This window comes from Ostrea edulis, chromosome 1, assembly GCF_947568905.1.
Source record: "Ostrea edulis chromosome 1, xbOstEdul1.1, whole genome shotgun sequence".
NCBI lineage: Eukaryota > Metazoa > Mollusca > Bivalvia > Ostreida > Ostreidae > Ostrea > Ostrea edulis.
This window is the reverse complement of record NC_079164.1, coordinates 19,647,581-19,670,498: the sequence shown is the minus strand read 5'-3', so window position 1 is coordinate 19,670,498 and position 22,918 is coordinate 19,647,581. Positions and strand designations below refer to the sequence as shown.

The 22,918-nt window shown below is 34.4% G+C and overlaps 2 protein-coding genes across 3 annotated transcripts; one reads left to right on the top strand and one right to left on the bottom strand.

Moving 5' to 3' along the window:
- Positions 1-1,560: 1,560 nt before the first annotated feature.
- LOC125663605 (F-box/LRR-repeat protein 20-like) lies at positions 1,561-8,732 on the bottom strand. The gene is made up of 2 exons (XM_048895885.2): positions 8,587-8,732; positions 1,561-3,949 (listed from the first exon to the last, which is right to left on the bottom strand). The coding sequence occupies exons 1-2, from the start codon at positions 8,608-8,610 to the stop codon at positions 2,084-2,086; spliced, it is 1,890 nt and encodes a 629-aa protein (XP_048751842.2). The 5' UTR covers positions 8,611-8,732; the 3' UTR covers positions 1,561-2,083.
- Positions 8,733-8,778: 46 nt separating this feature from the next.
- LOC125663600 (lon protease homolog 2, peroxisomal-like) lies at positions 8,779-22,454 on the top strand. Of its 2 annotated transcripts, XR_008799704.1 has the most exons (18): positions 8,876-9,085; positions 11,308-11,398; positions 11,758-11,953; positions 12,076-12,200; positions 12,360-12,512; positions 12,677-12,849; positions 13,014-13,112; positions 13,885-13,959; positions 14,765-14,950; positions 15,699-15,846; positions 15,989-16,068; positions 16,848-17,080; positions 17,320-17,573; positions 18,201-18,413; positions 18,523-18,720; positions 18,902-19,012; positions 19,818-19,910; positions 21,625-21,755. XR_008799704.1 is itself a non-coding variant. In XM_056152991.1 (17 exons), exons 1-17 carry the CDS (start codon positions 8,979-8,981, stop codon positions 21,730-21,732), a joined length of 2,550 nt encoding a protein of 849 aa, XP_056008966.1. In that variant the 5' UTR covers positions 8,779-8,978; the 3' UTR covers positions 21,733-22,454. The 2 variants fall into 2 exon arrangements, 1 of the variants encoding a protein (XP_056008966.1); XM_056152991.1 differs by lacking the exon at positions 19,818-19,910 and having other exon boundaries at positions 8,779-9,085; positions 21,625-22,454.
- Positions 22,455-22,918: the final 464 nt, after the last annotated feature.

The following is a 22,918-nucleotide window of genomic DNA, read 5'->3' as shown; positions in this document are numbered from 1 at the left end:
AGAACTTAGCAAAGAACGCCACATTATAAATATTATAGCAATAGGTGTCTGATAAAAATAGAAAATAAATAAAACCCGAAAATGGAACAAGACAGATAACCTTTCTAGTCTACAAGCTTGCATTTTGTATACTGAAACAACTTATTTACAAATCCAATTCTGGGCCCTTTCGGGCATACAAAAATAGTTACAATCAAAAGACCAAATACAGAAAAAAAGAGAGTGTACAGCAAATTAAGCTGTCCAGAAATACAGTATATGTATAACAATATTGTATTATATATAACAGGCGCGGATTCAGAAAAAAATTTCCAGGGGTCTAACCTTTTCACAAAATCGAACCCGTGATTTTTTTTTTTTTTAATTCTTTCATATAATGTTATTATTCTCTTTTATATAAGTATTCACACGACACTATCATTATCTGCTATCCCAGAAACTGTTATGTGAGGCAGTTGGGTTATTTTATTTATCATGTTGTTAATTTAAATCTTGTCTGTAATCAGTATTTCATATATAATTATATAGATATGTGCAGTGCAGAAGTGTGAACTCTGTCAGTATTACCGGTAGTACTTCTAAATGATTGTTATTTATTTTCATTGTTATAATTAATTGCCTGTTAACATGTACATGCCCCCCGAGGGCCCTTGATTGGTGAATAAACTATATTATTATAACTCATTTTTCTTATAAATTGTTATATTGTAATTTTTTTTTTATCTTTGCAAATTCCAGGGAGGGGGGGGGGGGGGGGGGGGGTCCGGACCCCCCCCCCCCCCCCCACCCCCCCCCTCTAGATCCGCGCATGTATAAAATTATTTTTTTAGAATAATGATATATAATGAACATTTGTAGAATTAGCATCGGAGTTATACCTGGTACATCTTGTCTCATTGTAGATCTATGGTATACATTACTTTATAGATACTTACACATTTTTACCTCTTACATGTACAAATATGTCTTGTATGGAAAATATTGGTAGGGTTTGCGATATCACTAATATTTTCACTGAAATTAGTATGGATATATGTTTGACATGATAATAACAAGGATTTTTAAACACACACACAAACCGCCCAAAAAGTTTCTAAATCCAATACCCCATCTCATTTAAACACACATGCGCGCGCGCGCACATTTTGAAAATTACACCAAGCCTAAATAAAGATTAATCTGTAATGTGCGGTCCACTGGTGTAAAATTAAAAAGATAAAAATGTATATCAGGCAACATATTACAAACATCACCATAGTGATATATAGAGATCTACAGTTTACTTCGTCGTCGGAATTGTTGAAATGAAAAACTCCCTTATTCTCACACTACTAAGATTAAAACCACCCTTTGGGTTCGTTTTTTTAAATTTCAATCTCCACAAAATATCTCGACATGAGGGCCGGGGTTACTCTCCAATGCATTTCTCCTGGGCCTACGTGGTCAATGGAACGGATTTTAAATTAAATATTTCCTAATGTAACCATAATAAAAATGAGATTATAATGAAACTTAACTTAAAGATGGATTTGGGGGGGGGGGGTAAAAAAAAAACTCGACTTTGTTGTCAGAATTTTTTATTTAGGTATTCATGAAAATGATTAAAACACAAACAGTGAATAGTAAAAGAAATATCACAGCATCCGGAATTGGAAGTACATATGAACACATATTTTGCAATGAATCCTTTACAGATTCTAATTAAACTCGTAAACTTTCTTAAAGCATTTATACAAAAATTGTGGAGTGCAAGTTCATAGGTCAAACACCCGTTGTATCCCATGTTAAACACAACTGAATAAAATGTAACATTTCTATAATAACACAAATGAAAGACGTAGGCATAGTCTGATTGGCTTCTCCTACTACACTGTAGTCCACTAATGTACGAATAAAGCATGGAATGACCCGAGGTTAAGAAATCCTCAACCAACAGTAAAATATATCCACACTTACTTCAAGAATATAACGACTTTCTTCTAGATAATCAATATCAGTTCAACAATCAAATGGGGTATATTGTGATTGTCAATTTTCAATGTATATATTCATAAAAATAAATTATAATTTCAGAGGAGACTGCTTAATATGTTTTGCCTCCAACTAAGCGACGATTGACCGTTTGTAGCGACTGGGAACATCTCTCCAAGTCGTCTATCGCTTCTGGAGAGATGTTCCTGCAAAACGAAACATCAAGGCTTCGAAGACGTTTGCAGTGGATCTGGAGGAAACGAATACTCTTGTCCGTCAGACTGTCACAGTTGGAGATGTTCAAGTTGTTCACTCGTGGAAGACGTTTCGCCACCGCCTCGATAGCATGGTCTGTAATTGCGGCGCATTTCGCTAGAACAAGATGTTCAAGGCTTGGATTCACAGCCGTAAGCGCCATAACGGTGGTATCGGTAATTGGTATCATATTCAGATTTAAGTAACGAAGTTCTTGGAACTTCAGAACCTGAGTTAAACCGATATCTGTCAAACCAAGGCATACTGACAAATCGAGATCTCGCAGCTTTGAAAGATTACTCAATTTGTACCGAAGCAGTTCTTTTTCGATTATTTCCTTTTTAAGCTTTTCAACTTTCAGTTTCTCTTCTTTTGACGTTGGTTTACGGAATATAGTTGTGCTTTCGTAATTTTTGTTGCATCCTACTTCAACTGGTCTCTCTTCCTCAATGTTTTGTTCAAATCCAAGAATTCCCAGGTCGGTAATCTTCTTGCACCAGGCAAGCCGCAGAAATTGAATCTGTTTGAGACTCTTGGATATTTCAAAAATGCTTTGGTTTGTAAGATTAGTGCAAGAGCCGAGGTCCAAATGGACTATGTATGGATGAGTGTCGCACAATTTCGAAATAAAGTCATCTTGGACCAAAGAACAGCAACTCAAATTGATATGAGTCAGTGGCATGCCAGCATTGCCGCAGAGCCCAGCTTCTATACCAGCAGACGTCACTTGATACAAATCTGACATTTCTATCGTTTGTAAGTGCCACAGGTTAGAAAACTTTCTGACGGAGTACGCGGTCACATTTCGACACCGGTTTATGGCGAGGGTCTCCAGCTGAACTAGATTAGCCGCCACAGCGCTCACGCTCGAGTCAGTTACTCCCATGCATTCCTTGATGTTCAAGACCTTCAGAGACTTTTGATTGTGACTCAGTGCAATGAGTCCTTCGTCCTCAATGTCCTTGCATGCCAGCAAATGCACTTCTTGTAAGTGTAGATCGGGAATGGTCACCAGACTCTCTAAAGCTTCGTCGTTAATTTGATTCCGGCTTAAGTCTAATGTGGTTAAAACAGCGGCTTGCACACGCACAAAGTCAAGTATGTTTTGAAAAGTTAGCACGGCACTGCTGGCAACCTTTGATTTTCCTCTTGGAATGTAATGATCACTGTTGAACACAATGTTCGACCCTACCAACCATATTCTTTCTACGTTGGGACATATAGTTACGATTCTGTTAAACGTCACATCAGAGAGCTGACGAATGGACGACAGGTTCAAATCTTTCACTTTTTTCAACGACTCTCTCAAAATCTGCAGATCTGTATTTCTTTCCAGAAGTTTACCAGACAAAAATATACTGTTGCAATTAGTGAGATCAATACTTGTAAGATTTATACAATAAGAAAGAATCTCTACAAACGTGCTTTCGGTAATATTACAAGATTTGAAAGACAAGGATTTCAAACTGTCACTGATTTGTTTACACGACTTAAGCAAGACATGCTTGGTATTCATGGAATTATCTAGCTGACTTAAGGTCAAATGAGATAATCGCCTGTGACTGACGGTAGAAAGTGGGACATAATTTGTATCCCCATTAAAGTGAAGGACAACATCCCGCTGTAGTATGGGGTCCAGCGAAGCCTCGTACCAGAGCTTGTTTACCAGGGCCGCCTCCTTCCGGTCAGATACATTCAAGAAACGCATTATATGCGTGATGACCTGTAAATAAAAGGATATTTTCATATATCACAATATCACAATGTACAGATTCTCAAACAGTTAACTCAGTTATTTTTAGTATGAATATGAACCGTAGCTCACTGGAAAAGAATTGTAATGAATCCCATTTTCCTAGAGAGCTACAGTTCTGTCGCGACACGCAAACATGCAAGTGGCGGAAGTGAAAGTGTATCTTTAAAACAAATTGTACACGTGTACTTTGAGGATGTAACACATGATTTATTGCAATTCCGTATTCAAAATAATTGTGTTCCTATATATAGTACAGTGTTGTGATCTTCAAGTTTATTTTTTGTATAGGTTTTACTTTTTTATGTTGTGGAATCTTAGAAGATAAATAAGGGTTAAAGTTACTTTTACAATTTGTAAGATTTCCTAAGTATCAGATGATTAGATGAACCTGTTAATAATTTTATGGCCTAATAGCTTCAATTAATCAAAAAATTAGCGTTGAAAAATTCCGTTAGTGTTGTGTGCTTGTGACCTTGACATCAGATTTATGATACTAGTATATCGGTCAACTTTCGGTAATAATGACTTTGAATACAGTTCATGACAATTCTCCATCAAGTACATGCATTCATTACAAACCAACAATGCCCCAATATACATGATATTACTGGTACACAAGATATTTTATTAACCAATCAAGGACCACGGGAAGATTTTACATACATGCGTATATTTATATAAACATCAGTTCAAAACAAAAGTATGAAATTGTCACAATCATTTCATGCACGGTAAATCCACGACCGGGTTAGTTTATGCAGAGTAAAACAAATAATTTACACTGTCTCCAATGTCAATAAAAATAATAAAATTCATGCTGTACATTTTAATAAAACTAAGTAGTTCTTTTAATGTTTTCAAAAAATAAAATTTCTAAGTAAACACAAAACTTTTTTTTATTTCATGATTGAAAATATACATTAGTTTCTTGGGAAGGGTTAAAAAAAAAAAAGAGAAAAGTTTGAGATTCGTAGATGCAGTTTCCATTAACAGTAATCTTTCGTTGAATATTATCTTTTAAACGGACCAGTATAAACGGTACACAGTTTATCTTCAGTCTCACTATTCTTGCAATTGAAAGCAAAATCCAATGTTGGATATGTTGTATATGTATATTTAGTTGATGTGCAGAAGAAATGTGAATTAACTGACTATTACTGGTCGATTGATTGATTGATTGTATCTTGCTTAACGTCTCACTCGAGAATTTTTCACTCATATGGAAACCTCACCAAGATCGGTGAAGGGCTTCAAATTTAGGCCTATGCTCGGCGCCTACGACCATTGAGCAGTGAGGGTTAAATTCTTTAGCGTGCCACACCAACTGTGACACTGGTCATCCGTTTTTAAGGTAATCTCCGAGGACCTGTGACATTCACACCTGATGCCGAGCGTTTGGCTATGGAACTGTCACTACCTGTTTTAACGACTTAGGTCTCTCGCGGCCGGGATTCGAACCCCGGCCTTCCGCAAATACTGGTCGAATGGATAGTGACAGTACTATAGTACTGCGTGGTATACATGAATTCATACACGTACAAGATGATCCTAGCCACTGGCGCGTAGAAAACGAGAGAGAGAGAGGGGGGGGGGGGGGTGGGGGGGGTGTAAATGTAGTCCGGGACATATGTCCCGCGATGTCCAATATTGATATTCGCCGATTTAACGTTTTATGTTAGTTTTTTTTTAAATATCTTACTAAATGTGTTTTAAGACAATCACCAAGTGTCTTCATTGTGAATTTGATGTATGAAAATTCCCTAATTATTTGATAAATGACTTTTATTTATTCTTTTGGGTGTAAAAGTAGTCCCGAAAATTTTACGAAGAAAACGCATTTCCGGTTTTTGTTTTCGCCTTGTTTATGCACAAAACATTTATAACCTTTACGTATTGTGTCCTGTTGATAATCATAAGACATCCTTATTTCTAGTCATTTTGTTTGATTAAACAAATTAATCTGATAAACGGTTTTTAAACCCATTTTTCCCTCGGGACATCGCAGCTAATTGGGATATTAATTTAAAAACCGGACTGAGATGAAAACATTAAATCCGCATTCAGGTAAGGGCTGGTAATACGGCGGTATTTATCATTAATATTTATAATATAATATATCACTTCGTTACAAACTCAAAATAATCTAGCAACAACGCTAATGTACATGTATTTCATAGAAGTTAAATGTAATGTAATTTATATATAATATCGTGGAAGGATCAATAATTGAACAACTATTGCATGGGGGGTTTTGGTCGTAAGTTAATAAGATATGTAAAGAATGTCTCATTTAATTACGTTGTCCAGTTCTTGCTACATATAACTGGAAAATCAACAAGCATATTGTTCACACATTTTAATTTTCAATATTGGTGGGGGGAAATTCGGCACCCAATGACGTTATTAAAGAATTTGGCCATTCAATTTCAATGCTCACCATTTTCATATGTGTGTATCTGCATTATAATTGATTTTGGTTGATTTAGAGAAATGGTGGTCGCCAACCTTTGTCTTCCAAAGTAAAACAGGGTTATCAATTTACTTCTCATCGTTAAATCATGTGCGCGCTTCTGCATTTGAATAATTATTTTAGATGATCATTAATCTTGATAGCAGCTCTCATTTAATGTCAATAATTAGTAAAACCATGTATATTGATTAATAGTAATGCTAGAATTTAGTATTTACCTTACACACTTTTAATAATATTGAAGAGAAAATTTTAAATATTTATATTCATATTCGCTTCAAAATGATACATGTAAATATATTCCATAGAGAGGACAGCTGAATATTCAACAAGACATATCTTTTCATTATTTATTGACCTATTATTACTCATAATATTTTGAATATACCAATTATAATCAAACTTTCTTACTAAACGTACTCTTTAAAACACTTGCCTAGCTATTCATAAAACGAGTTAGCTGCAGAACTGTAGCTCTCTGAAAAAATATTTTGACATAACAGAGAGCTACAGAGCCACCCCTTATAAAAACCTTCGATTTACGGCGCACAAAAAGCTGCGCACGGTTGAGGCCTTATATCGTTGTATTCTTGAGTTACTGTCTCATAAATTTAATATCAAAAAATTCTTAACATATTTTCCTACTATACTTGTGTCTAAACATACCTTCAAATATTCATTAAAGCCCCACACGACCTGAAAACTCCCAGCTTCAAATGATTTCGTTTGTTGACGTAGCCATGTTAGGTAGCCGGGTCAGTTCGTACCCTGTTGTTTTTGGTATATATTCATAAAATTCGTTATATGTTATGTATTCGCTCTTCATTTATTATCAATACCAATAATTTATAGAAATTAAAAAATAAAGTTTTTCTAAAGGTAAAATAAGCTCTTGATTCATGAAAATGCTACTAAAGTCCTTAACACTCGTGTGACAGGGATGGAGATCGGACCAGACTAATGAAAGCCGCATTGTCGTGAGTTTAGCTATTTGAATAATTATTATTTAAAGGCACTGGGATGATATATGATTTAAAATATTTAGCTAAAATATTTGTGGGGATATTAGTTCACATCTAGACGTTATTGTGCAAGTATGGAAATTAATCAGGATTCGAATTGACCGGCTACCTAACATGGCTACGTCAACAAACGAAATCATTTGAAGCTGGGAGTTTTCAGGTCGTGTGGGGCTTTAATGAATATTTGAAGGTATGTTTAGACACAAGTATAGTAGGAAAATATGTTAAGAATTTTTTGATATTAAATTTATGAGACAGTAACTCAAGAATACAACGATATAAGGCCTCAACCGTGCGCAGCTTTTTGTGCGCCGTAAATCGAAGGTTTTTATAAGGGGTGGCTCTGTAGCTCTCTGTTATGTCAAAATATTTTTTCAGAGAGCTACAGTTCTGCAGCTAAAAACGAGTTCAAACTGTCACCTTGTTCCGGTTTTATTTTTACACTCTTTCGTATCGGATCAACCATCGAAGCGATGTCCCATAGAAAGAAGGACGAGCATTCATATAACAAGTGGAATATTTAATAAATCTTTTTGTTGTGATATAAAACAATATCCAAGCAAAATCAACAGACAAATAAAACACATTAAAACTTTATTTTAATTATGAACAAGGCAGAAACAAAAACCGGAAATGCGTTTTCTTCGTAAAATTTTCGGGACTACTTTTACACCCAAAAGAATAAATAAAAGTCATTTATTAAATAATTAGGGAATTTTCATACACCAAATTCACAATGAAGACTCTTGGTGTGGTCTCAAAACACATTTAGTAAGATATTTAAAAAAAAACTAACATAAAACGTTAAATCGGCGAATATCAATATTGGACATCGCGGGACATATGTCCCGGGACATATGTCCCGGACTACATTTACACCCACCCGAGAGAGAGAGAAAGAGAGAGAGAGAGAGAGATCATAATCAGGGACCTATATACTAACAGTATATAGGTCCCTGTCATAATATTATATTCACTGACTATATCGAACTGCAATTCTTCAAAATGACACATCATAAATCCCCCCCCCTTCCAAGTGTTTTTTTCAAATGCCTTCTGCTGTTTTACAATCATTAGTATATATTTTGTCACAAATTGTAACATTATACTACCTCTTGTGGAATTCTAGCAGCCATCTTCTAGAATCTGACAGCCCGTTTATTCATTTCGTCAAAGTCATACGATTGTTTACATAACACCGATAATTTTATCTTCCATAACTCCTAAGGTAAAATCTCGATACCTTCCGAAAGGCATTATCAATGTGATGGTCATGTGATCTATCAAATTCAATATATTTAAAAATCATAATACGTCTACTTTTGCATTACTGGCAGCTAAAAGTATATTTAAGTGCATAGGATTTTTTTTTTTTTAAATTGTCAGAGACACTTTATTAAGTAGCTAATTGCTAGTTACATAAACCCAATGGACGTTGACCTTTTAGGATGTTACTATTTTCACTTATCACGTGATCACTGGCAATTTCCAGAAAAAGCTGAAAATGGCGTCGACCATAACAATTCCTCGGCGTTTGCCTTTGCTTCTGGTAAAAAACAGCGTTCTCTTGCCAGGATCTTCGATGAGAATTCCTGTGAAGAGCATGAAAAAGTAATGTCTTAAGTTTGGTTTTGATTGTTAGGAATGTTTTGTTAAGTAATCGATACGCTTTTCAATGATACACCTGGTTTCGTAATTTAATTTCATACAACTTAATAGATTGCGACTTCACGAGCCATGGATGTAATGTCATGTGGACGATTTAGGATTAGTACAGTCGTTTTAGCGAATCGGTTTGTTGTTATGTCGTGCACTCAACCTACATGTTCGAAGTTCCAAAAATGAGACAGAAAGGGAGCCCTGTCCACATGTTCTTGGTTGTTGTGTAATTTGTATTTCTATGCTTTTCAAATAAGTGGTACCAAAATTCCCAAAATTTGAAAGGTACAGGCACAGAAATGTTAATTACAACACCCTCCTATTTCCCAAGTTTCGAATTCATTTGTCAGTATAGAATCAATTAGCACCCTCTACTGTATACGAAGCTGACCCAATGATCGAAATTGTTGTTGAAATATGCCTTCAAGAAAATTCTACATAAAGTATATTTATAAACATTACTTGCTGATTTAGATGATTTTTTTCAAAACTAAACACTATGTGAAAAATTATGCATTTTATGATAAACTTTTTGTGATATGCTTTATCAAAATTAAATCAACCATCTCTGAGACACAATTTTCATGGAATATCTTTTCTTGTAATTTGTTTTGGTGAGTATCTTCCCTTTTGCCAGCTTTTCAGGATTTTGGATCCCGTTAAAACGACATTTTTAAAACTGAGAAAATTCATGGTTCAGAACTAGGAAAACAACACGTGGTTAGTTTGGATGTTATAATTTCATTTAAATGTCAATTATTGTTTAGATAATATTTGGACTTGTTACATTTATCTTAAATGTTGACAACATACTCAATCTGGATCAACAACACACTGCAAATTTTGAGTTAGACGCATTCGCAAACACGCTTTCATTTTATATGACTTGCACTTGCACGTGTTCACATCAGGGTCATTGTTTCAAATTGTAAATACTGTAGAAAATAATCATGCAGATGTTACAGAGACACTACACAGGGGAAACTATTCATCCTTTTATTGTATTTACCTAGTAAGAAATTTTTAAACCCTTCACTATGTTTTTTAAGATTATCTAACTAAAGAAAAAGGTATGATTGTATACATAAAAAGGCCCAGAAAAATTTCTCTCTATAAAAACCTTAATCAGCGTTTTAAGAACGTAAAATATATGCCAGGTATACTATGTCAACAAAATCAGAATGATATTCCTAAATGGATAGCATTATGACATCATGAATAAGACATTTCCCGCCTTTCAAAATAAGCCCGAAAACTGTCAAATGTCATACAGATTAATTGCCCAGGAAAAGATGTGAGCATTTGTCAAGCAAAATGAAAATGATATATATTATGTATTATTTTAAGATGAAAAACATGCTTGAATATGAATTTGCTCAACGCATACGCTATATGTTTTCTGAAAGGAAAACCACCTGAATTTGTGGATATTTTCATTGAAAATGGCATTTTTGCAATTTTACGCCAACTTCAAGCTCTCGTTATATGACACAAATCATTTTGCTGATCAAACAGAGCAAATTTTGGGTAAACTTGCTAATCTATTCCTTATTTGAATGCCAGGGTTTGAGCTCCAAGTGAAATCATCGATATTTTGGGCCAGATGACTTTAGAAACTGTACCTACTTCTTTTATTTCGATACTGGCAAATATTAAATACCGGTAAAACAACTGTATCATCACTGAATGAGAGTGAAATATAAAGACATTTACATTGTCTTCTAGAAATACTGTCCTTTCAAATGCTTTCCGAATTTACTAATATTTTATAGTCGGTAAATAGCTCTTTAGAGCTAAATAATGTTTTGTTTTTACCATATTTGACTTTGAACAAAGATTATTTGAATTTGCACAGCAAATAAAAATTTGCCTATAACATATATAACATTACACCTTCTCTTAGACACACAAGGTCAGAGGTTATTCCAATAGTTAAGTATGATATTGAATATCTTGCACCATATGATGAGACAATCATGATATTTTACTCTAATTATGTTAAAAATGATATGATTTATTGACCAATTATGGATTCACAAGGGGCAATAGTTTAAAAAGACCATTAATTTACTGATTAGAGACTTATACAAAACACATACATCCATATAACATACACGTATAACAAAGTCTAGTTCACACAATACAATTCAGATTTATTGTAATCTAATTTTCAGCATGAACATGGTAAAAAGTCGACTTCTTAGCAGAAATACATTAAGCAGCACCATCATAGGTGTAGTTCCCACAGAGAAGTTAGATGAAGAGGTATGGAACTAGTCTAAGATTTCTAATCACCTTCTATTTTGTTCATTTTTCACACGTGTAACATCAGCTGATCATTATATATACTTTAAGCCTAAGCTGACTGCCACTCGAAACTGAACAAAAGTTTTAGACATTTGGCAGAAGATGTGGCACATAGCAATTTGAAGAATAGACTATTTAAAGTATCAGATTTACTCGGATGCAGAATAAGTTTTGACGTCTATTATACAAAGATTATTGATTTTTAAAAAGAATAAATTTATCATATACCTAAGATTATTATTATTACAGTATTATATATTTATATATATATATATATGTATATATAAATAATACATGTGCATTGTATGTTTTAACAGGGAGAGGATCTCTCTGCTCTGCACTCTATAGGTACCGCAGCAGTGGTGGTCCAGGTGACTGGGACGAATTGGCCCAAACCAGCATACACTCTGTTGGTGACGGGTCTCTGTCGATTTAGAATGCAGGAACTCTTGCAGGAAACTCCCTTCCCAGTGGCCACTGTAACACAACTTGATAAACTTCCAGATGATATGGGTAGTTGTATATGAAATACCTCAAGAGCAGAATTTACTGTGTGTAAACACAAAAGATATATATGTGTAAGAACTTTGTAAAATTTTATAATTTTGATTAGTAAAATAGAATACTTTGTTCAGGTGAAGCAATAAAAGGTGCCAATGAAAGCGCCGAGTTAGAGGCTCTCGCAGAAAATTTTCGGGAACAGGCAGCCAAACTAGTGGATATGCTGGACATTTCAATACCTGTTGTAGCTAAACTTAAGGTAAAAAGAAACTACTGCTTACAGCAATGTGAGGAATATTTTTATCAGATCATGGACTACTTTGTATCTTAAATCTATGCAAATGGGGAACATTTCAGATCTGCAATTCAACACAATCGGGATACATGTATTAAAAGTTCTTTTCCTGGACATTTTCAGAAAATGTTGGAAAATTTGCCAAGCCAGCACTTGCCCGACATTTGTGCTGCTATAGTGAAAGCTTCATATTCTGAGAAGATTCAAGTTTTGGATGCTGTGGATTTGACTGAGAGATTCAAGAAAGCGTTGCCACTTCTGATGAGGCAGATTGAAGTAAGAAAATAAATCATGGAATAAGATTTTATCGATGTTGGTGTGTTTTTTATGCCTTTTTCTTATTGAATGATACCATCTTCAAAAGTGCATGATGTACTGACCATACTTTGTACTGGTTGGATAAAGTCGGGCCATTTTGAAATGAGATTTTTTATACTTAGGGGCTTAGGTTGCTACAGAAAGCCAGGAAGGACAGGTACCAGATTGTGACACGAAAGGAGGGCGACTCACGACCTGGCAGAATGAGGAAAACCTTCAGAAACATAAATTCAGACCTGGAAGAGGAGGACGATAACGAGGCTGATGACTCCATGGACTTGGAGCAGAAAATTAAGTAAGGTCACATGCTGTGTAATATACGTAATACTATAATCTGTACAGTAGTTGAAAGCTTAGGCATTGGTGAGCAACATAGAACAGAGTAATATTGCATTATAGAGAGGGTTTATAGTAACAGGCATTTATACATTTAACAAAAAAGTCTTTGATAACCAACAGGACCGCTAACATGCCAGACCATGCCCACAAAGCAGCAATGAAAGAACTGAAGAGAATGAAGAAGATGCCCCAACAGATGCCAGAACACGCACTTATCAGGTTTGTGGGTATAACTTCCTGTCTCTATCATGGGAGCAGTTATGTTTTGTCATTATCTTCAAGAGAAACGGATCCATAACCAAAAATTCCAATAACTACAAGTAGTGAAACGACATTTCATGAATAGTCAAATTGTGACATGTCATGAATAGTCAAATCATGACATGTCATGAATATTCAAATCGTGACATGTCATGAATAGTGAAATCGTGACATGTCATGAATAGTCAAATCGTGACACAGACTTCCTGGTTTCATATTCAATTCAATCTGGGTAGTTTTTGATTTGGTTCAGTTGAAATGTTAGTTTTTGATTTGGTTCAGTTAGTTAGTATATGTAGAACACCAATCAAACTGGACAATAACAGCAGCATGCATGGACTGAAATATTTTCTATATAGTAATGTAGCCATGATTCAGATTTTGATCAATAAAGATAAATGAGGGAACTTGTAAGATATTTGTCGACAATGGTTTTCTTGGGGCGAAACTTTTCAATGTGACCCAGAAGTACATGCAACATTTACATGTTACATACCCCAGGATCGGGCACCAGTTCTGAATATCGTGCAACATTTACATGTTATATACCACAGGATCGGGCACCAGTTCTGAATATCGTGCAACATTTACATGTTATATACCAGAGGATCAGGCACCAGTTCTGAATATCGTGCAACATTTACATGTTATATACCACAGGATCAGACACCAGTTCTGAATGTTTAAAAATTATGCCTTTCTGATACCAAATGTGCATTGTGTATTTTAGGAATTATTTGGAGCTGATGGTAGAACTTCCATGGGCAAAGAATAGCAAGGATGCATTAGATGTTATACAAGCAAGGTATAGATCATGTTTAACTGAACTTAACAACACTAGATGTTATACAAGCAAGGTATATATAATGTTTATCTGAACTTACCAACACTAGATGTTATACAAGCAAAGTATATATCATGTTTAACTGAACTTACCAACACTAGATGTTATACAAGCAAGGTATATATCATGTTTATCTGAACTTACCAACACTAGATGTTATACAAGCAAGGTATATATCATGTTTAACTGAACTTACCAACACTAGATGTTATACAAGCAAGGTATATATCATGTTTAACTGAACTTACCAACACTAGATGTTATACAAGCAAGGTATATATCATGTTTATCTGAACTTACCAACACTAGATGTTATACAAGCAAGGTATATATCATGTTTAACTGAACTTACCAACACTAGATGTTATACAAGCAAGGTATATATCATGTTTAACTGAACTTACCAACACTAGATGTTATACAAGCAAGGTATATATCATGTTTATCTGAACTTACCAACACTAGATGTTATACAAGCAAGGTATATATCATGTTTATCTGAACTTACCAACACTAGATGTTATACAAGCAAGGTATATATCATGTTTATCTGAACTTACCAACACTAGATGTTATACAAGCAAGGTATATATCATGTTTAACTGAACTTACCAACACTAGATGTTATACAAGCAAGGTGTACATCATGTTTATCTGAACTTAACAACACCAGAGCCGAGAGGTATATATCATGTTTATGTGAACTTAACAACACTAGATGTTATACAAGCAAGGCATGTGTCAGAGCTTAGCACCTGTGTTGCAGGAAAGACTTGGATGCTGATCATTATGGCCTTGATAAATTGAAGAAGAGAGTGCTTGAGTATCTGGCTGTGCGTCAGCTGAAGAACTCCCTGAAGGGACCTATCCTGTGTTTTGTGGGACCTCCAGGAGTAGGGAAAACAAGTGTAGGGAAATCTATAGCTCATACACTGGGCAGGGAATTTCACAGGTCAGTAAAGACATTGTTAAGAATTGAACAATATAGGCAGATTATTTTTTTTTCTGATGAAACGATCTGTTTGAAATTGTGTTTGAAAATATTTCTTAAATCTTAAACAAAATACCAATACAATAATACCCAGTACATCAATTAGGCCATAAAGATTAATAAATAGTTTCTCAGGCCAAAAATTAAAATTTTTGATGAGTCAGGCAGGTATTTTTGTTTTATTATTTTTTTACTTGGCTGTAGTAAGAGTTATCTTTCTTTTTATGTTGACTGTAGAATGTAGAACGAGTTACCTTTTCTTTTTCAGGTATATATATATAAATATATATATATATATATATATATATATATATATATATATATATATATATATATAAAACAATGGAATTTTTATTTCTTTTAAAGAAAGCTTCACATTACTTACTATTAAATTTACACTATATGTATGATTTTTAAACACTTGCGCATAAATGAATATGCATTCAATAATTATTTGATAAAAAAATACCTTTAATTATGTTAAAATAAGAGTTACCTCATTTACATAAGTAAACAAATATAAATTGACCAAAAAAATTCCATGCGGTACCTTTTCAACGGATAAACTAATGATTTTTAATTTGGCCTTAGTTATACTTTTACTTTTGTATATGTTATACCTCAATTGTCTTATGCATGAGAATCAATGAATTCTATTGGTTTTCTGAAATATGCTTCTATTGAATTTTGACTGTAACATCTATTAAAGAATTGCCTTAGGAGGAATTTGTGATCAGTCGGACATCAGAGGTCACAGGCGAACATACATAGGGTCCATGCCAGGAAGGATAATTCAGGGCCTACGATTGGTTGGGGTCAACAATCCTGTATTTTTATTGGATGAAGTGGATAAACTTGTAAGGGTTATAATTCTCTGTCACTAATATTAAACTTAATTCCCACAAAATTGAAAGGAGTGGGGGGTGTAACCCAAATCTACATGTATCTCTACAGTGTACACACAAATTTATTTAGTTTACAAGTAATATCGTTCTACAGGGCAAGTCTCTTCATGGGGACCCAGCTGCTGCACTGTTAGAGGTTTTGGACCCGGAGCAGAATAACACATTCACAGACCAGTATCCTACGTAGTGAATTTATGCATTAGGAATAGGCCTAATATTTAGTAACTTAATACATTTGTGTGTGATGTTTCAACATGGGTAAATCATTTCTATAGAACGATTAATATGATACTGTAAACATGAAAATATTTGCATAGTGGAAATCTTTGTGAATTTTGTGAAGACTAATGGATTGAAAAAATTATCATCATGCAAGCGTTTAGAAAGTTGGTATACATAATCCTAGTGTGTTTATCAATGCCTCTGGCTCGTGTCTATTAGAAATGTACAACGAAGGTTCAAATACCGTAGCTGTGATTGTTAACAGATCAGAAGAACAATCTGAATTAACCTCGAGTTCAATTTTAATTCAATTTGTAGTATTTTTTACTTCCACAAGAATTGCCTGCTCCCTCACTTGCAAACACTTTGTTACATGTATAAACATCCTAAAGTTTTACTCCATCAAAATATCTAATATTTATAATATACAAAGGAATAAATATTAGGGAGATATATGTGTTTCATATCCATTTTTATGTCAGTTTATTCTTCTTTTGTCTGTCCATAATTTTTAATATGTGTATATGGAAGAAAGACTTCAGATTTGGCATGTATATTCATGAATTAAGCTGTTTTTCAGAATGTATCATGGTCAAATTTAGAGGTCAAAAGAATTTGCCAATATCCAGGATATTTTGTTTCACAAACACATTTTGACAAAATGAGATAAAGTAATGTTAAAATTGTTTGTATAATCATTCAAATGAAATAATTTCTTGACTCTGGTGAAGTTATCTGAATGTGCCCTTTGATTTGTCACAAGTCCTATTTATAGCAACTGCTAACAACATGTCCACTATTCCTCCTGCTCTGCTGGACAGAATGGAAATCATCCAAATACCAGGATACACTCAGGAGGAAAAAGTTACCATAGCGATGCAACACCTGTTGCCAAAGCAGATTAAAGAAAATGGACTTACCCTAGAGCAAATACAAATACCAGAAGAAACTGTAAAGCTCATTGGTAAATGAGGAATTAGTCCATCCAAATATTGTAACATTAATAAAATTGTGTGGGTTATTTTTTAATATGTTGGTTAGAGTTTTAAAAAAGGATGCTAAATCTTTTTGGCACCAAAGAACATAATTTTTATTCCATCAATATCTAGTTAATTGTTAAAATGGAAATGAAATTTCAGTATTTCATTAAATGCTGTAGGGTGTAATCATTTTAATTAGTAACCTGAATTAATTACTGTTTAGCTGCAAAGTACACCCGTGAGGCTGGAGTGAGGACCCTGGAGAGGAGAATCGGGGGTGTATGTAGAGCCGTGGCTGTACGTGTGGCAGAACACAACTCTAAAGCCCGACACGAGAAGGTGGAGACAACAGGTGATCAGAAGCAGGTCACAAACTCCAGTCTGTCTCAGGCTGTGTCCCCAGACGTGTCTGCTCTTGCACATCCACCAGAGATGCCTATAGTCATTGATGAAACAGCTCTAGAGGATATACTTGGGGTAACAAGAAGGGGAACATTTCTTATCATTTTGTAACATCTTAAAGTTTGTTTGTATTAACAGTCCTTTTTTTTGTAAAGTGAATGTCTTTGTATATCATTATGTGCATTTATTGCTGATTGCATATCATTATGTGCATTTATTGCTGATTGCGTATCATTATGTGCATTTATTGCTGATTGCATATCATTATGTGCATTTATTGCTGATTGCATATCATTATGTGCATTTATTGCTGATTGCATATCATTATGTGCATTTATTGCTGATTGCATATCATTATGTGCATTTATTGCTGATTGCATATCATTATGTGCATTTATTGCTGATCTCCTGTATTCCTTATTTCTGCCTTCAAAAAATATTTATAGAGAGGTACTGTACAAGTGGTTATTTAGCCTGGGGGTTAAGTATGTGTTTTCCCACGTACAACATTATGCGTGGGGGAAAATATGCGGTAACTGAATATGATATATATCGTATCAATTATTTATAACTGTACACGTGAGGGAAATTTACATGCTTATCATGTGACCGCGTAATTAGTGTAAATTTCCCCCACGCGTAAATAACCACTTCTATAGTATGATGATGATATCAAGTAGCAATGTTTATTTTTTGATATAGCCACCAGCTTATGAGAGTGAAGTTTCCCAGCGACTTGGTCAGCCAGGTGTAGCTGTAGGACTGGCCTGGACCCCTATGGGGGGAGAGATCATGTTTGTGGAAGCTACACAAATGGATGGGGATGGCAAGATGACTTTGACAGGACAGCTAGGGGACGTGATGAAGGAGTCGGCAGAACTGGCCATGAACTGGGTCAGGTCGCATGCCAGGAGGGTGTGTATAGGTGGAATTTGAATTCCAGTGTAAACAAACATCACAAATGAAGGATTCTAATGACTCTGGGTTGAAGACTTATTCCAAAATTTTCACAATTCTTTCACAGCTGGGATTTGAGAGGGAGAAAAGTTTACTGGACAAGAAAGACATTCATATTCACTTCCCAGCCGGAGCAGTTGGTAAAGATGGACCGTCTGCAGGTGTTACCATAGCGACAGTGTTGGTGTCCTTGTTCGGTCGTAAATGTGTCCGGTCAGATGTTGCAATGACAGGGGAAATAACTCTACGAGGTCTGGTGCTTCCTGTAAGTGTGCTGAATTGTTGTCAAGCTGTCAGTGTTAAAGTTCAACAGTTTATGCAAATTTCCACTTCCTTTTGGCATTACTGTTTTTGAACATGCAAAAAAATCAAGGATATGTCAACTGAAAATACAAAATAACGTGTTATCTATGCTTTGAGTTTCTTGGAACATACTTTCTTGTAAGGTCGGTGGAATCAAGGAGAAAGTTTTAGCAGCACACAGAGCAGGTATCAGAAGAATTATAATGCCGTACAGAAATGAGAAGGATCTACTGGAAATACCCAACAACATCAGGGTAGGTTAAAATATATATTATCACTGAATACAGATTATACTGCTTTCATTTTGGTGGTCCTAATTCCTCCAGTTTGAACTCATCTTCATCGATTTTTCACTTCTGAACACTGAAAGTTATTCATCATTTAAAAGATATCACACTTGCATCATAGTGCGTTCCTTTCTTTAGCGCTTAAATTTAGAACTCATCTCCAAGCTGTATTCTTGATAGGTCATTTGGAACAACACCTGATTATGTTTTGGTTTTTGACCTATTTACCTCTTAACATGGCGCACTAGCGACTTATTAACATAAATAATCCTGTATCATAATGTAGTATCGATTTTCGAAAAATAACATTATATTCTATGATCGCTGTAAAGTAAAATGAATAGCTAAATATTTTCACTTTATGATATAATTACCATTCACCTTGGTGGGATATATGTAACTTTAAAATGATATAAAATCGTTGTTGTTGTCCCCGGCAAAGTAATTTATAACAAGCGCTCAGGTGCCCTCGAAAGTAGTCCTTCTATATTCTCGCGAGAATTTGAGAAGACGATGTAATGGAGGAAACACGTGTGGTGCAACGTACAAATTATTTAATGCTTTCTTAACAATGCTTTATTTTATTGACATTTATATATACAACAGTTCTCAATATTCACACCTGTAATTACACTATGCACCTCCTGCATTCACAACAAAAGCAATAAATTATCTATATCAAAGAATGAAAGTCATATCTGAGGAAACTTAGAAATAATATGATCAATTTCTTTTTCACATATATGTTTTACTTTTAACAAACTATTGGTAGTTCAGTGGTGGAGCAGTCGATTCATAACCGGGAGGTTGTGAGTTCAAGCCCCGCTTGTACCATGGCTGAGTCACACCCAAGACATATACATAGGTAGTGATTGCTCCTTTGCCAAATGCTCAGCATTTAGAAGTGAGAATTACAGGTCTTTCAGATATGACTTTAAAAACCGAGGTCCTGTGTCGTGGCAGGTGTAAGCATGATAAAGAACCCGCACTGCTATGACCATAAGCACTCTGCATACAATGTAGGTTTAAATTTGTGTTAATTTACCTACAGCTGGTGACGTCTCAGTATGAGTGAAAAAAACAAAACAAACAAACAAACAAAAATTGTAAATGATATTGCATATTGAGAGAAAAGAGGTTTTCATATTTTTTCACAGCTACCTAAGATTATGACTAAATCAGAAATTATATTTTACACATTGTGGGTTGGTCACACTTTAAAATAGGTCACTGTCAAGTGACCTCAGAGTAAAACAATATGGCCAAATATGGCAAAATCCTGTCCGACTCATAACTGAACAATTATTTGGTCTAGAATTATCAAATTTGGTCAGTTGATACGTCTTTGGTAGGTGTGTCACACCCAAATCAAGGTCACTGTTATTTATAATTAATTACTCGGACTTATAATTAAGATGATATGGTCATATATTGGATAACCCTTTTTTGGGCTCATGTAGATATGAGTCCTAGAATCAACAAACTTTGTCAATTTTTGTATCTGTAGAGAAATGTGAATTGCTGCTTGATTATTTTGTTTCCATTATTAATGGTATAAATATATGCAATATTACAATGTAACAAGCACATCACACAACAGATAGAGGAATTGTCTCATGAGAATAATGATCTAAGCCAGGAGTTCAGTTAGATTAGACTGTCCAATTAAGATTCCTTTTGTCTCTTGGGAATAATGATCTAAGCCAGGAGTTCAGTTAGGTTAGACTGTCCAATTAAGATTCCTTTTGTCTCTTGGGAATAATGATCTAAGCCTTGTAATACATGTAATAAAATGAGATTAAGTTTTGAAATATATCTGTAGTTATTTGAACAATTCAGGAGATATATATTAACAAGTCATTTTCAATGTGCAATAGACACATATGCAGTATTGTACTACAAAATTTGCAAAGACTTAACAAGCACATCATACAACAGATAGAGGTATTATCTCATGAGAATAATGACTTAAGCCATGGTGTTTCAAGGACTTCCGTTTGATATACAAAGATATTTTTGATTAGACTGTCCAGTTAAGATTCGGTTTGTCCCTTGGGAGTAATGATTCAAACCATGGTGTTCCAAAGAGGTCAGCTGAACATGCAGAAATCATTTTAATAAGAGCTAATTATTACATCAGTCCAGTTAAATGAGTATAATGTAAGAAGGCTGTGGAAATTTGTCACATGGGACATTTCTTTATACAACCCAAAATAAGTCATTCATACCATGTGAAAGAAATAATCTAAATACATGTTAAAAAATGAAAGTATGTTTTGAAATATTTCTGTAGTTATATGATCAATTCAAGAGATATATTGACAAGTCAAATGCAATGTGTAATAAAAGGTATGATCTTGGTTTTACTCCAGACCTTAAAGCAAAGATATTGGTGCAATCTTTGTACCAAGTAAGGTGGACATGATTTTGTGTCATGCATTATAATGAATAAACATCTGATGGGTGTGTCATGTGCTGTGGTGGTGCACTGTATCTAAAAAAAAAATGGAATGCTGGTAATTTTACTCGGAAGGTGATTTTTGTGAGTTTGAAAAATTTTCCTTTGATTTTACCAACAGCAAGAGTTGACCATTGTTTTGGCTCACACACTGGATGATGTGATACAGGAAGCATTCAATGGGGAGTTTACACTGATGAAAGAACAGCCAGCTACTAGCAAACTTTGATTAAACCTACAGGGAGTTTACACTGATGAAAGAACAGCCAGCTACTAGCAAACTTTGATTAAACCTACAGGGAGTTTACACTGATGGGAGAACAGCCAGCTACTAGCAAACTTTAAACCTACTAACCTGGAATATGGAGTTATTTAATAATAGATTCAAGGAATAAAATTACAAAAATATTGTGACAAGATGTTTTTAAGAAGGGACAATTTTGTGAAAGATTGGAGTTATCTTGTGTGAAATGATTTACACACTAGTGATTTTAAGTTAAACATAGATACAGTACAGATATAACTGAATTTGTTTTAACCAGATGACTATGGCATATTGTAAATCAATGTGTATTTCATTTCATGAAATTCAATTCGTCAAAATGATATGGGGACTTTCAATAACATTGCAAATTACAAAAAAAAAAAAAAAAATTGAATAAAATGTATTTTGTGACAAGGCAGTTTGATTCATATTACAGACTTGATTCTGGAATTTGCATACTTACAAGTACCACATATATTTGGCATTGTGATTTTAGTGATCGGTGTTCCTGTTATTAGATACAAATTACATGCATCATCATCCTCATTATCATCATGTATAGTAATGAACAGGGAAGAATTTTATGGAAATTTAAATTTTGTTATTGCTGAATCAGTTGATTCATTTAATTGTTATAGTATGATTTGTTGATTGACCACAAAATATTAAAATCTTTTTTAAAAATGTGACGAGTTATGTCTATATTTTAGCTATTACACATGTACATGTGGATCAGTCCAGGTAGTTTTGTACTGTAACATAACTCCTAAACATTAAAATTGATTGATATGATTTCAGATTAATTCGATAGTTTGATATTTTCCCTTTGATAATTTCAGGCATTACAAAAAGTTTGTGATTGACAACAATTATTGTATGCTCAGAAGATAAAAAATTGACCAATATCAAATGGTGTAAAGAAAATCAAATGATGAAACTATGCCCTTCCATAAACTGAAGGTTGACTAAATGGCAGAGCTTTATCCATGTAAACAGATAACCAATCATTGTTCACCCACGTGTAAACAAAACAAAAAAAACAATCAATGTCTAACCATGTAAAAAATCAGTGTCCACTAATATAAAGAGATGACCAGTCAGTGTCCACTAATATAAAGAGATAACCAATCAGTGTCTGCTAATGTAAAGA

What these genes read in the sequence shown, in the direction of transcription:
- LOC125663605 (XM_048895885.2), bottom strand. Translation starts at nt 8,610, where the DNA reads ATGGCTGCTAGAATTCCACAAGAG. An exon ending in CTGCTAGAATTCCACAAGAG is followed by an intron (nt 3,950 to 8,586) that starts GTAGTATAATGT and finishes TTTTATTTACAG; the next exon opens with GTCATCACGCATATAATGCG.
- LOC125663600 (XM_056152991.1), top strand. Translation starts at nt 8,979, where the DNA reads ATGGCGTCGACCATAACAATTCCTCGGCGTTTGCCTTTGCTTCTGGTA. An exon ending in TCAGGTCGCATGCCAGGAGG is followed by an intron (nt 18,414 to 18,522) that starts GTGTGTATAGGT and finishes ATTCTTTCACAG; the next exon opens with CTGGGATTTGAGAGGGAGAA. An exon ending in TACGAGGTCTGGTGCTTCCT is followed by an intron (nt 18,721 to 18,901) that starts GTAAGTGTGCTG and finishes CTTTCTTGTAAG; the next exon opens with GTCGGTGGAATCAAGGAGAA.